This window comes from Haematobia irritans, chromosome 3 (assembly GCF_050003625.1).
Source record: "Haematobia irritans isolate KBUSLIRL chromosome 3, ASM5000362v1, whole genome shotgun sequence".
Taxonomy (NCBI): Eukaryota; Metazoa; Arthropoda; class Insecta; order Diptera; family Muscidae; genus Haematobia; species Haematobia irritans.
The window spans coordinates 20,296,304-20,309,507 of NC_134399.1; the positions used below are offsets into that span (position 1 = coordinate 20,296,304).

The 13,204-nt window shown below is 38.2% G+C and overlaps 1 protein-coding gene and 1 long non-coding RNA gene across 2 annotated transcripts; one reads left to right on the forward strand and one right to left on the reverse strand.

Moving 5' to 3' along the window:
• On the forward strand, window positions 1-4,335 carry ND-42 (NADH dehydrogenase (ubiquinone) subunit ND-42). The gene is made up of 4 exons (XM_075299048.1): window positions 1-114; window positions 392-1,093; window positions 3,573-3,971; window positions 4,061-4,335. Exons 2-4 carry the CDS (start codon window positions 392-394, stop codon window positions 4,157-4,159), a joined length of 1,200 nt encoding a protein of 399 aa, XP_075155163.1. The 5' UTR covers window positions 1-114; the 3' UTR covers window positions 4,160-4,335.
• A 7,499-nt stretch (window positions 4,336-11,834) lies between these two features.
• LOC142229259 (uncharacterized) lies at window positions 11,835-12,382 on the reverse strand. Its single transcript, XR_012720369.1, has 2 exons — window positions 11,979-12,382; window positions 11,835-11,919 (listed from the first exon to the last, which is right to left on the reverse strand). It is a non-coding gene; the product is annotated as an uncharacterized LOC142229259 (long non-coding RNA).
• Window positions 12,383-13,204: the final 822 nt, after the last annotated feature.

Consider the following 13,204-nt stretch of genomic DNA (forward strand, 5'->3'; position numbering starts at 1 on the left):
TATTGACAGTTTATAGTCAGCTGTCGTAAGGCAATAGCAACACACAACGCTTTGACAGCCTCTGTCAGTGGAACTAATTTTTGTCGTCGAAGTCGAAGAGCATTTTCCAAAAAAGTGAGTTTAACCCAAAGGAACCAAAGTAATGCAAGAAATTTGTATTCAAAGGAGCGGTGAATACATCATCCTCTGTTAGCAATAGCAATTCATAAAGAATTTTGCTAGAAAAGCATAAATATGTATAGAATACGTTTGTATGCCTGGAAGTGTGTGATGTAACCGATTTGATGTGACCATAATCTTGCAATTTTTGTTCAATCTAAAATTAAATATATTTTAATTTCAGTAGCTTTTCTTGTCTCGGTAATACAACTTGCTTGTTTTTGGTTTTTAGATGACTGCCGTTTTTCGTGTGGGCTTGGTGCGCCTTTGCTCTCGCAGTGCTCCCGCACTGCCGGCTGGTTTGAGCCAACAACAACGTTCCATCTCCGGCAAGACAATGCGTGGTGGTCCCCGTGTCATTCAACATAAACCATTCCCCTACAAAGAGAAGGAATACAATGTTTTCCAAGCAATGTTCGATAAGACCACAAAACGTTTAAATGAAAATTCAAAAATCATTTGCGTAGAAGGTCCCATTGCTGCGGGCAAGAGTAAATTCGCCAAAGAATTGGCTGAAGAATTGGAAATGCATTATATGCCCGAAGCCAATATGGATATGTATTACATTAATCCCTATGGTTATGATATGCGTCAATTGGATCCTGAATTACCTGAAAGTTGTCGCTCCTATGACGTTGTCAATTTCTGCAAAGAGCCCACTCATCCTTTGGCTGCCTCTTTCCAAATTCACATGTATAAATTGCGTTTTGAGCAATATGTTGATTCTTTGGCCCATCTTTTGTCCACCGGCCAAGGTGTAGTTTTGGATCGTAGCTGTTATTCAGATTTTGTTTTCTTGGAAGCCATGTACAAACATGGCTATGTCTCCAGAGGTGCTCGCTCGGTGTACTATGAACTTCGAGGAAATACAATTACAGAGCTATTGAGACCCCATTTGGTTATCTATTTGGATATGCCAGTCGATGTTGTTAAGGTGAGTGAGATGAAAAAGCATGAACATTTAATGGGAGAACTAGCAAAAAGTTCTAATGATTGGTCTAACAAATTAACTTGTAAGTATTATTTGTATTTTGATTAGAGTCATAGACGGAAACACAAAAACTCCGCAAATTGATTATGAATTGAGAAGATGTTTAGTAAGGGCTTTTGTCTAGGTTTTTTCTAAGTGCAATCGGATAAAAAATATTCGATTCGCGTCATTCAAGGAGTCAAATTTGGACTATTTCTGAAAAATTAAAGGATTTTTTCGGATTTAAAAAATATATATTTTGATTAATTGGCGGATACATACACGGCCCTGGGACTTTGCTAGATGTGGCAAAGACTGTGTGTTCAATATAAACACTGCAGGCCGTCTTGGTCCATCTACTTCATCCAAACGGCCAACCTTCCAATCAGCTGTTGGAATATCTGGATTGCATCGTTTCAGTCTATTTAAATTAGATTCAGGGTAAGAAGAGTTTGCAGGTATCCACGCATGTGCTCTAGTTCTAGCCGGTATGTCTTTCTTCTCGACTAACTCTAGAGCAGCTCTTTCCCAAACTTGACCAATTAGTATCAGAGCAGCATTAAAACATTCTATAGACTTCTGGTTCTCAAATGCGACTAGCTTAAATCGTCCTTGATACCAACCAGCCTCTTGGTGTCGAGGATCTGGGCCGGGAAATTTTTCCAGCACCTGTGAGTAGACGACAGACAGAGCATTCTCAATTCCCTCCATTTTTGCTTTGGAACAATACCGTCCAATGCTCCTTTATTAATGATAGCCATCACAAGGCAGTCTTTAGCAACTGAGGCAAACGATCTTTGATCCCTTTTGGAGGATGGCAGCTCATCCGGTGATCGTTCCCTTTTTCCAGCCTCAAGAATTCCTTGAGCCCATTTTAAGGAATCGCTTTGTTTAGTCGACAGCGTGCTTGGGTCGACTGATCCTAACATCTTTAGGATAAACAAAGCATTTCTGCGTTCCTTGGATCTCTTTCGTGAGGGATTACCTCCTTTTGATGTCGTTACCTTAGAAAAAGTTCGACTTGTCAAAGTGTCGCCACCGGTCGACCCGTCTACAGGTCGACTAATTGGGCCTGACTCTTGGTCGCTGCCCAAATTTATAACTTCAGTCGTTACCCGTCCACTGGGCCCTGAAGTTAGCAACCCAGTGGATGACTTTGAATTTCGCTGCATGGTGGCTTAATATCCCATCACTCTTGAAATTCTTAGTAGGTACCTATTACGATGAGTTTATCCGCTATTAAAAAACACGTCCGTTCCGTTCGACGGTTGAATAATCTTAAATAGTTCATCGTAATGTGAAACGCCGTTAGCCTGTAAAAAAGCGTTCGCCTAAAACAGTCCATGGCAATTGACTGACTTGTCTAGTGAGCCTGAAATAACAGACGATTCGTAGCCAAATTTGACGATAGCAAGGCGTGAACAATAAGCCTGTATGTTTTCATAGATAAAGAGCACTTGCTTCTTTAATATGTGGGTTCAATTTTTCTTTAACTCAGCTTAGAATCACCACATTGACATTGTTCAGCACGGTATATCCTTCTACAGGAAGTCGCTGGGGATTACATGTTGTATAACCCAGAAAACAGTAACCATAACCTTTCCTGCCGATGGGAAAGATTTAGCTTTCTTCGAAATATGTTCACCTTGTTCAGTTCACAGTTAATTCGTCTCAGATGTGTACTGGAGGATCCGTGGTTTATCACGAAATGACACCGAAAAATCGTGGCAGCCGTAGCATTGCTAGCTTTCTAAAGCCCAACATTTCATACAGGAAATGATCCATGCAATAATTCTATTTTTGAGGTCTTCAATTGATGCTGGGCCTTTGACCTTATCTTCGACATCGTCACAAAGGAAGAAATTTCAAGGTATTAAAGTTTTACAGAGGCTGATTATCACCTCTCAGAAATGGTGGTCAAATCTTCTCTAATTGGTTTCACTGTAATATGCAATGCCATTCGGAACCGGCTATAAAAAGGAGGTCTCCTATCATGGAGGTAAACATAAATCATAAGATGGCGGTGGTCAATTGTGATCACCTCTTCGAGATATAACACGCTCCAGAAAATTTCCTGTAAAAGAGCAATGATAATGTTGTTGAGATTAATAACATTCTATTCCGATCATAAAAATTATTAAGCATATTGAGAATCGACTCACCTCAACTGTTTTTCAAATCTATTTTTTTTAGAAACTAAGATCTAATGACCCTGTCGGGCCGCAAAAAAAATTTCACTCGTTACATAAAACTCTTTATTAGTTTGTTGAATAAATTAATTGAGAAAGATTAGTAAAAATTCGATTGTTCAGAATAAACAATTGGTCTTTACTACAACTGTCATTTTTCTAGGAAGACATCTGTCTTCAGAACAATTGGGGCGATTTTTGTAATAAATTTCTTATATTCTAAATTTCTTATAACAATATTTTCTTATTTATAGCAACGTATTAAGGAACGTAACAACGATTACGAAGTGAAATCACCAGTTTTCACCGATGCCTATTTGCGTGATATGGAACATATCTATAAGCAACAATATCTTAAGGACATTGCCACCCACGCTGAGTTGTTGATCTACGACTGGACTGCTGGCGGTGAGACTGAAGTCGTTGTTGAAGATATCGAACGTATCGATTTCGAAAAATTCGATGAAGATCCCATGGAAAAGAAAATGAAGGATTGGCGTTTCCCCAATGAGGGTGAATGGTGTGAGGCCCGTATTAACTATACCTGCGCCAAGCCTGATTTAATGAACTATTTCAATGTGCCACGTTTCGATGTACCTGAATTGTTGCGCGATCCAGACAGTGGCAAGAAATGGCGTGATGTTTGGTTCAATGTAAGTATTGCTCAAATAAAACTAGCAGAATTTCTAAAGTCGGTTTTTCGTCATTTGCAATTCTTATTCTTCTTTGTGTCCTTCTACAGGCTCCTGGCATGAAATACCGCATTGGCTACAATCAAGATATGGGCGATCAAGGCCTTCTAACCAAAGCCAAGATTAATATTGCTGATAACAAGATTTAATCATTTTTATTTAAATTTAGTTAAAATAAAACGAAAACTTAAAGTGTATTTTTCTGTTGGAAAACTGTGTTACAATTCTAAGAACTCTGAGAATCCGGCTGTCATTTGTGAGCAGAAGCTGTGGCAAGCAAAATATATGAAAATCTAGATTAAATTATACAGAAACTACAGCAAAATATTTGTATTTATTTCAGGAGTTTAACGCAATTGATATTGCCAATAATAGCATTTCTCTTTGTTTTGTAAGGATGACCTTCTTAATTTTAATACAAACGGTGATACATCTCTTAGAAAAATAAATAAAAGTTTATAGGAGGTAACTCCCTATAAGTTTTGAGTCCATAAAAACATTTCCTATAAAAAAATTCAATAGAGACAAATTAAAAAAATTCTGTGAATTAACCACCCATACAAAATCTTCGTAAAAATAAAGACCCACTCAGACAAAATGAAGGGTGTGATAAAAACTAAATCTATGCTGGTTCAAACAAATTTTACAGATGAAGTTTTTTTCTTTTTATTTCATTCAATACAATATTTACAAAGAAATGTTTCTCAACAATAAATTGAATCTCGAGTATCCACGAAATAGCCATCCAAGGTAGAAATGAAATAACCCCTAAGTGATGAAAGCCTCAATGAAAAGAAATTCCAAAAATGTGCACTATTCATATTTGGGAATTTTTGTCTACATGGTGGTAAAGGTTCTACATAAATCGATTTATATAACATCATGACCATATATAGGCCGGTACTATGTTCGGTTTTCGCATTGAAAATAGAGATTTTAAACATAATCAAAAAGTAGACTTCGACCTTTGGACTTTTTTAAAAATTTGGAAACATCGACTTTTTAAGTTTTCGAATTTTTCCCTCTGAAAACGAACATTCGCTTCCAGCTCCTTCAAGCGCATTTTAATCATGCTGTTTTCTGCGTTATAAAGTTCCATCTCGTGAATAAGGGCATCATTTTGAGTCTTCAGTTATTGTACTTCTTCGATTAGAAATGAGATACGACCTAATACCAGGGATGGAAAATACAATTTTGAAGAAAGTAGAAAAATGGTATTTTTTGAGCGAAAAAGTACTTTTTACTAAATTTGAACAAAAATTCCATTGAAAGATTATCCTTTAGACTGAATTTTAAAGAAAATAAAATTTTGTTTGTCAACCCCTCAATTTTAAACATATTTTTTTAGCTTTATATCCGCTTACAAAGACTACCGTAGTATTGTAACCACGGATGCCACAGTTGATACAAATCTACTGTTTGTAGACTGGCAAAATTGTCTATAGAAATAAAATTTTAAAAAATATTCTATAGAAATTTTTTCAATGGTGCAACAGGCTCCTGTGATATGTGGTCTCGTATTAGATCCACTGGTGCAATTGGCTGTGATAATAACTGTGATATTGATCCTAATTTATTGAATACTCATTTCACTTCCGTTTCGTCCACTTTTACATCTAGTTCTAATCTTCACGTAGAATTTGTTGATCGTCCCAATGAGTTATGTTTTAGGGGTATCAGTTCTTTTGAACTACAACTATGCTATGGGTGTTGATGGAATTCCCATTAGGTTCATAAAGATTGTTTTTCCTGTGATCTGTGTGTGTCTTTAATACCATAATTATGATAAGTAAATTTCCTTCGGATTGGAAATCGGCTCGAGTAGTCCCGTTGCATATTGGGGGTACTATCCGAGGCGACTATCGGCCAATATCCATTTTACCTGGGGGGTTACTCTGTATTGCGATGCGTAAGAAAAATTGTCGCGAATCGAGTAATTGGTACTCAGTAATTCGTTTTCGTATCTACCTTGCGCATCTAGTTTTCGCAAATCTGGCATCACCGCACTCTATAATGCGAAAGCGTATGTCAAACTCGTTCGTTGATCGCAAAAATCGTGCGCAAACAAAATAGCAATCGCAAAGTAACAAACATGATTCGTGAGCGTCGTTCGTCAAGCAAGGTTGTGTTTTTTCAAGGCTGAGCTTCACGGAACTTGATCACTGCGGTTTTTCGAAATCAAGAAGATTGTGAAATTCTATCTATTTGGTTTCTCTTTTCTTTTTGATTTGGAAAAGAAAAATTGTTACCTATTATTGGCAAGGTGTATTTGCTGATTTTTGTTTATAGGCGGTAAAAATGCCGAATGGGACTGAGGCAAATGTCCCGCCAATTCCACCACCACCGGACATTGGGCGAAGATGCAGATCTAGAAGCCGGAATAAACTAGGAGGAAGAGAGGAAAGTCTGGACAAGCAAGGCACTAAGGTACCGAGATTAGAGGGTCGCCGTGATGTTAAAACATCTGGAGGTTCTCAGGTGAACCAATCGACCATGCTGACTAATTCTAGCCGTGTTTATGAATATGATGCAACAAGCGAAGGCCCCTTTTTAACGTTTTTAGAAACTTTTACGTCTGGCAACGAAAGAAAGCCGATTAACACCATGGCTGCGGCTAGATTCCTCAAAACGTTAAATATACCCAATATTCTGGAAATTGTTAAAGTTGGGTATGGAAGAGTGAAAGTTGTCTTCAAAGATGGTGCTTCGGCAAATAACTTCGTGAAGGATGCCCGTTTAAGGGAAGGTGGATATCAGGCCAGAATATTGGCTCACTTCGTGTCTATAGTAGGAGTTATTTATAATGTACCGGAAGAAATTTCCACAGAGGAGCTAAAAGAGGATTTAAAAACCAATGAGACAACGATTTTGGATATTATTCGAATGACTAGAAAAGAAAGAGGAGAGACCATAAATACAAGGAGAGTGAAGGTCATCTTCAAGGGGCGCAAATTGCCAGAGGTTATTGACTATAGTGGTGCAAAATTGAGGGTACACCATTTTATCCCCTTTGGTCAATGCTATCGGTGTTTCCGATTTAACCATTTTGCAGATCACTGCAAATCACCTGCTAATTGTCGTATTTGCTTCCAACGCCACGAAGTGGTTGACCCGAATAATTGCAGTAACCCGATCACATGCTCTAACTGTGGACTGGCGCACCCTTCCAATAGCCGCGACTGCCCTGCAAGGGAAAAGGCTTTTAGAATTAAAAAAATCATGGTCGTTGAGAATCTATCCATCCGAGAGGCAAGATCTAAATATTCTGCCATTTTTTCGAATAGGTTTGATATTTTGGATCAAAATCTTGATGTGGCTTTTCCCCCCATTCGGCACAAGCCGAACTTTAAGCCTTTCGCTAATAACAGCAATGTGAGCAACAATCTTGATGCAGCAAAAGATCTTCATAAACAATTTTCGTTTGCGCGAGTCGCCAAACTGAATATAAATAAGGAACGAGAGGAGGCTAACGCAAGAAGGACACAAAAAGAGCACCAGGCTGCTTTACAAGAAGGTGAGACGTATAAAGCTCCAAACGGTGTAGGTATTATTGCAGCGGAGAATTTGAAGACATCTGGTTTTGAGAGAGCTATAAATGAATTAGCTAAGAAATTAAATAATTACATTGTTGTGGGTGCAAATGGCTCCGGAGGAGACCATTTGAACTTCATTCAAGATCTTCATCAAGATATGAATCGCTTTTTTGCTACGCAAGACGTCGAGTTGATAAAAGCTGGGGGGGCCACTAGCCTCTCAGTGTAATTTTGTTTTTTTCATTGTATTATTATTGTTAAAGAAAAGATGAGAATTTTACAACTGAATATTCAGAGCCTGAGAAAGAGAGAGAACAAAGATGTCTTGGAATTATTTCTTGAGACTAACAAGATAGACATAGCACTACTGTCTGAAACATGGTTGACTGATAATTCGACTACAAGCATTTGTAATTTTAATTATGTTTATAAGAACAGGAGTGATGGATATGGAGGTGTAGGCATCTACATTAGAAGAGATATATCATTTTCAATTTTGGACAAATTTCCTGTTGGGGAAGTGGTTGGTATTCGTACTCATAATTTGAGGAAAAATGTCTGTGTTGTTTCGGCTTACATACCACCTAATACCTCAAACGGTGCTTTTAAGGCGATTATTTCCAGTTTCATTGACTCTGTTGAGAACATGTCCCTTCCGATGATTTTTGGCGGTGATTTGAATGCCAAATCGCATCTTTGGGGGTCTCCAGTTTCTGATACGAGAGGTGACATTCTTGCAGATTTGATGTATGGTTCTTCTTTTTGCTGTCTCAACACTGGTGACTACACTTTTTCTGTTCGTGATGGCCAATTCTCTTTTCTTGATGTTACGTTCTGCAGAAACTTTGTTCGAAATCCGAGTTGGTCTGTTCGGAAGGCAAAACTGACTAACAGTAATCATTTTCCCATTGTAATTGAAATCTGTGATATTGATCCGGCACCAAGGGGTTTCTACAAAGTGTGCCATCGCCGTGTATTAGACGGTGTTAGTCGTTTGAGTGTGGGCACCTCATATGAGGAATTCAGTTCCAAAATGGATTCTATAATTCAAAATTGTTCGGAATACATAGATTCTAGGAACAAATATAAACCCAAACCATGGTGGGACCCCGAGGCCTCAAGATTATTTCGAAGGCGCAATGCTCTTAGATTGAAATATCACCGATACAGAACTTATGAGAACTGTCAAGATTGGATTATGGCTGACAATGAATTGAAGAACTATATTGGAACTTTAAAGAAATCGAATTTTCAAGCCTTCCTCTCTGAAGTCTCTTCGGCTTGCTCTCCGAGGGAGGTTTGGGATAAAGTGAAGAACGTGCGGAAATTTGGTAAGGAAAAAAATATAAACAACATCTGGAATGAGGAACAGAAAGAGTGTTTTATCAATATGGTCACAGAATCTGCTCCCATTAACATCCCGCCGCCGCTCTCAACTGATTTTAAAAATAGAGACCCATTACCTCAATTCGGAGTATGTGATTTTGAATCGTTCATTAGATCAAGAAATCCCGGATCTGCAGCTGGTGCTGATAAGATAACTTATGAAATGATTATTAATTTAAAGGACTCAGACAGAATTGCGTTTTTCGAAATCCTGAAGAAGCTTTTCGAGGACGGTATTTTTCCTAATTCCTGGAGGAGAATTCTTTTAACGCCGGTCCCAAAGAGGAACAAAGATGCCACCATGATCGTAAACTTTAGACCGATATCGCTTCTGAGTGTACATGTCAAATTAATAGAAGGTGTGCTGAAAAATCTGATTAATGAACATATCAGATCATTTAACCTGCTCCCTGAACGCTCTTATGCCTTTAGACCTCATCATTCGACAGCCATGTGCATAAACGACCTTGTGAATTTTGTGGCCGACCTGAAGTCGAGGTCAATGCATGTAATGGGTATGTGTGTTGGTGTGGAGAAAGCGTATGATTGCACAGATATAGAGGTTCTGAAGGATGTCATGGAAATTTTGGGCTTTAACAGTCACATTACTTGGTGGATCTATGAATTTTTTAGAGAAAGGATATTAATTTGCGGGACAAAGTCGAAAGAGACATTTGGTGGACTAGCTCAAGGGAGTGGGCTGAGTCCAATTCTTTTTAACTTATACACCATTTCACTTCATCATGTCAATTCGAGTCAATGTCGTTTATTTCAATATGCAGATGACTTTGTTTTGATCTGTTATGACAAGGATTTTAACAGTACCAAGACATTGCTTCAGTCTAAAATTATTGACTTTAAGGCAAGATGTAATGAAAAGAGTCTTAATTTCAACATGGCCAAGACAAGTGTGGTTCACTTTAACAGAAGACAACGAGATTTGAACATATGCGTTGAAAACACACTCCTGAATCAAGTACAGGAAATGAAATACCTAGGTGTGGTGATCTCGACAAATGGTTCGTCGAACGAACATGTGGACTTTACGATCAGGGAGATTGAAAAGAAATGCCGCTTCATGAATATTATCAATGGGTGTCGTTTTGGAGTGCATCCGATTAAGGCATTACTTTTTTATAAAGCATTTGTGAGGTCGAAAGCTGAATATGGAGCCTCGGCTCTTTCAAATATGTCTCAAGTTGCTTCTGGCAGAATTAAAAGTTGCCTTAATAATGTCCTGAGAAAGGCCCTGGGTCTCATACGCACAACACCTGTTTCAGTCATATATCATATGGCTGGTGAATTGCCTCCTGACAAGAGATTTGAATTGGCAACGGCAAAGGAACTAATAAAAGTTTTTGCGTTGAACCTTCCGGCAAAGGAGATAATGGCTGTTCGGGATCGTCCATTGAATTCTAGTTACTACAGAATCTATCATCAATTCCAGCATATTTTTGAAGACGTCGCACAGATCTCTGATTCAATCATTAAGCCAAGTAATATAAAGTTTGATGAGGACTTTTTCAAAGGAGCTGTCAAAAATAAGGCTGAAGCTAGCGTTGAACTGGTTAGGAGTCTGAGGTTGGAGAAGGAGGCGGATCTACAAGATAGAAAGTTTGATTTAATCTTCACGGATGGCTCAGTGCATGCTGAATATACGGGGGCTGCTTTCTACCACCAGGCTTCTGGTTTGGTTCAGGCCTTCTGTGTCACCAAAAGACTGTCTTCTATGTCGGCGGAGCTTGTTGCGTTATATAAAGCTCTTGAATTTGCTACAAACAACGGGCTGACAAATATTGCATTTTTAACGGATAGTCTAGCTGGAGTTCAAGCGCTTAAAAACAACGGAGGACTTAATTTTTTGGCACATCAATTTCTGGCTCTTGCAAATGAACACTGTGGAAGCATCGAAATACATTTCATTCCCGGGCACACGGGAATACCTCACAATGAGAAAGTGGATGAAGCAGCGAAAAAGGCATTTGAAGAGGGATGGCGTTTAGATTTGAAATGGCCCTTAGGTGATGCTATTCGTACAATAGAGGAAAAATTGTGGTTGAAATGGTCAACGGAATATATACAAGAGGCGTCAGTACGAAATTCCTGTTACTTCAGAATCTTTCCGACGGTGCGGAAGAAGCCGTGGTTCGGTAATATGGCAGTGAATACTCTTCAGTGTAAAGCAATTAATAGAATACTGAGTGACAATGCATTCTGCAATTCTACACTTTATAAGGTGCGAGTAGCTGATTCTCCAGAGTGTGAGTCATGTGGTGGGGTGGAGACCCCATCCCATGTGATTTTTGAATGCCCTAGATTTTTCTTGGAAAGAACGCACTTCACCGAATTGGATGGTATATTTGATATTGAACAATTTGTTGACAAATTTGGTATAGAAGGTTTGAGCATTTTAGCGGATTTCTTGGAGAAGACTGGTCCATGCATTTAGTTTCATCACAGCATTGCGATGTCTATTAGTGTTGGCTTTGTGATTCCGGGCCAAATAAGTCTTCCAATAAGGGTGTTTTTTTTCATCGGCATTGGGAGCAACTTAAAAGGAAAAAAAAAAAAAAAAAAAAAAAAGTAACAAACATGTAAGTAAGCACAATTAAATTTTTATATTTGTATCTAATTGTTTTAGGGAAAAACCAAACAAGTTACAGACACAGCAACGTCAGTTCCAAACTTTGGTAGACTTTATGGTCTCTTCCGCACTTACCTCAAATTGTATGTGCTTGGGACAAAGTATTCGTTCAATCACCTCGCAAACTTCTTTTAAGCAGCGCGACATAGATTGCTGTGATAGTCCTAAAAGATGGTCTTGGCCGATTTGGTGTTGATAACCACCTTGTCCAAGCAATTTCAAAGCAGCGGCCACTTTTATTGGAGTTGGAATGGCTGTGGATTTATTTGGAACGACGAGGTCGTCTTTAATAGCGTTTAATACATACATAAACGCATCTTTATTAAGACGAAAATTTTGTATAAATCTATAAAAATGAAATATTCGAAAACGTTTGTCACATAATTTGAGTTTCCATTTTCTTACCCGTGGTCACTTAGGGAGAGTATATTTGACCGATCTCGCAAAATTCTTCTTGTAATTCGTTCATGTTAATTTTCTTCAAACCATAACGCTATCGAATCCATAATTATTACTTTTTTGTTATAAACGATTAGCAAGTTTTAAAAGCACACGCACCGAACGGAAGATTGTTTAAAATGTTTTTATTTACAATTTTTTGACATTTCTTTTTATCATTTTCGTTATTGTTTACATTGTGCAACCAGCGTTGTCATATTTTCGCTTTATTTTGCTAAAGCGTTACCATATTTTCAGTTTACTTTGCGAAAGCGTTTGCGCAAGTGATACAGAGTACCGAATTGTACTCTTAACGCATTTAACTATCGCATCGCATTTGCTTTCGTATCGCAATACAGAGTAACCCCCCTGCTTTGTCGAAAGCCTTTGAATATGTGCTTAAGGATCAAATTATTGACCATTTGGATCGGTTTTCTCTTGTTGAGTCGTGTCAATCTGGATATCGCAGGCATCATAGTACAACCACTCTTATTCTTAAACTGACGGAATCTGTGAGAAGAGCTATGGACAGTAACCGGCCATCGATACTCGCTGTATTAGATCTAAGTAAGGCCTTTGATTCGATTGATAATGCATATTACATTCTAAGCTCTATGACCAATTCTTTTTATCTGGTACATCTTGTAAATTGATGCTACCCATACTTTGCCTTGGTGTATTAGTAGGCTTGATGAGGATATTGGACGTGTATTCCTTTGGGCTCCCGCTAACAAGATAAGGATTAACCTCGAGAAGACTAAATGTGTGACATTCGGAAGGTACCAAGATGAACAACTCAGTGTTACTGTTCAGAATAACACAATAACTTTTTCTAATAATCTGACATGCTTAGGGTTTGATATTGATTGTAATCTGAATTTTACGGACCATGTAGCTCGTATTTGTTCAAAAGTGAATTTTACTTTGAGAAAATTGTACAAACTGAATAGTTTTTACCTGATCATATTAGATATATCTTGGCTCAGTCACTAGTGATGCCACATCTGACATAGGGTATAGAGATCGTCTCTGGCACTTTAAGATCGAATTTAAGTAGGCTGTCGTCATCGTTCCATAGTGTATTACGCTTTGTCTATGGTAATCGCTGTAGGAATGTCTATGAGCATTACGGTAAGGAGTTTCTGGGATGCTCGTTTGATGATTTCATTAGTTCGAAATATGATATACCCAAT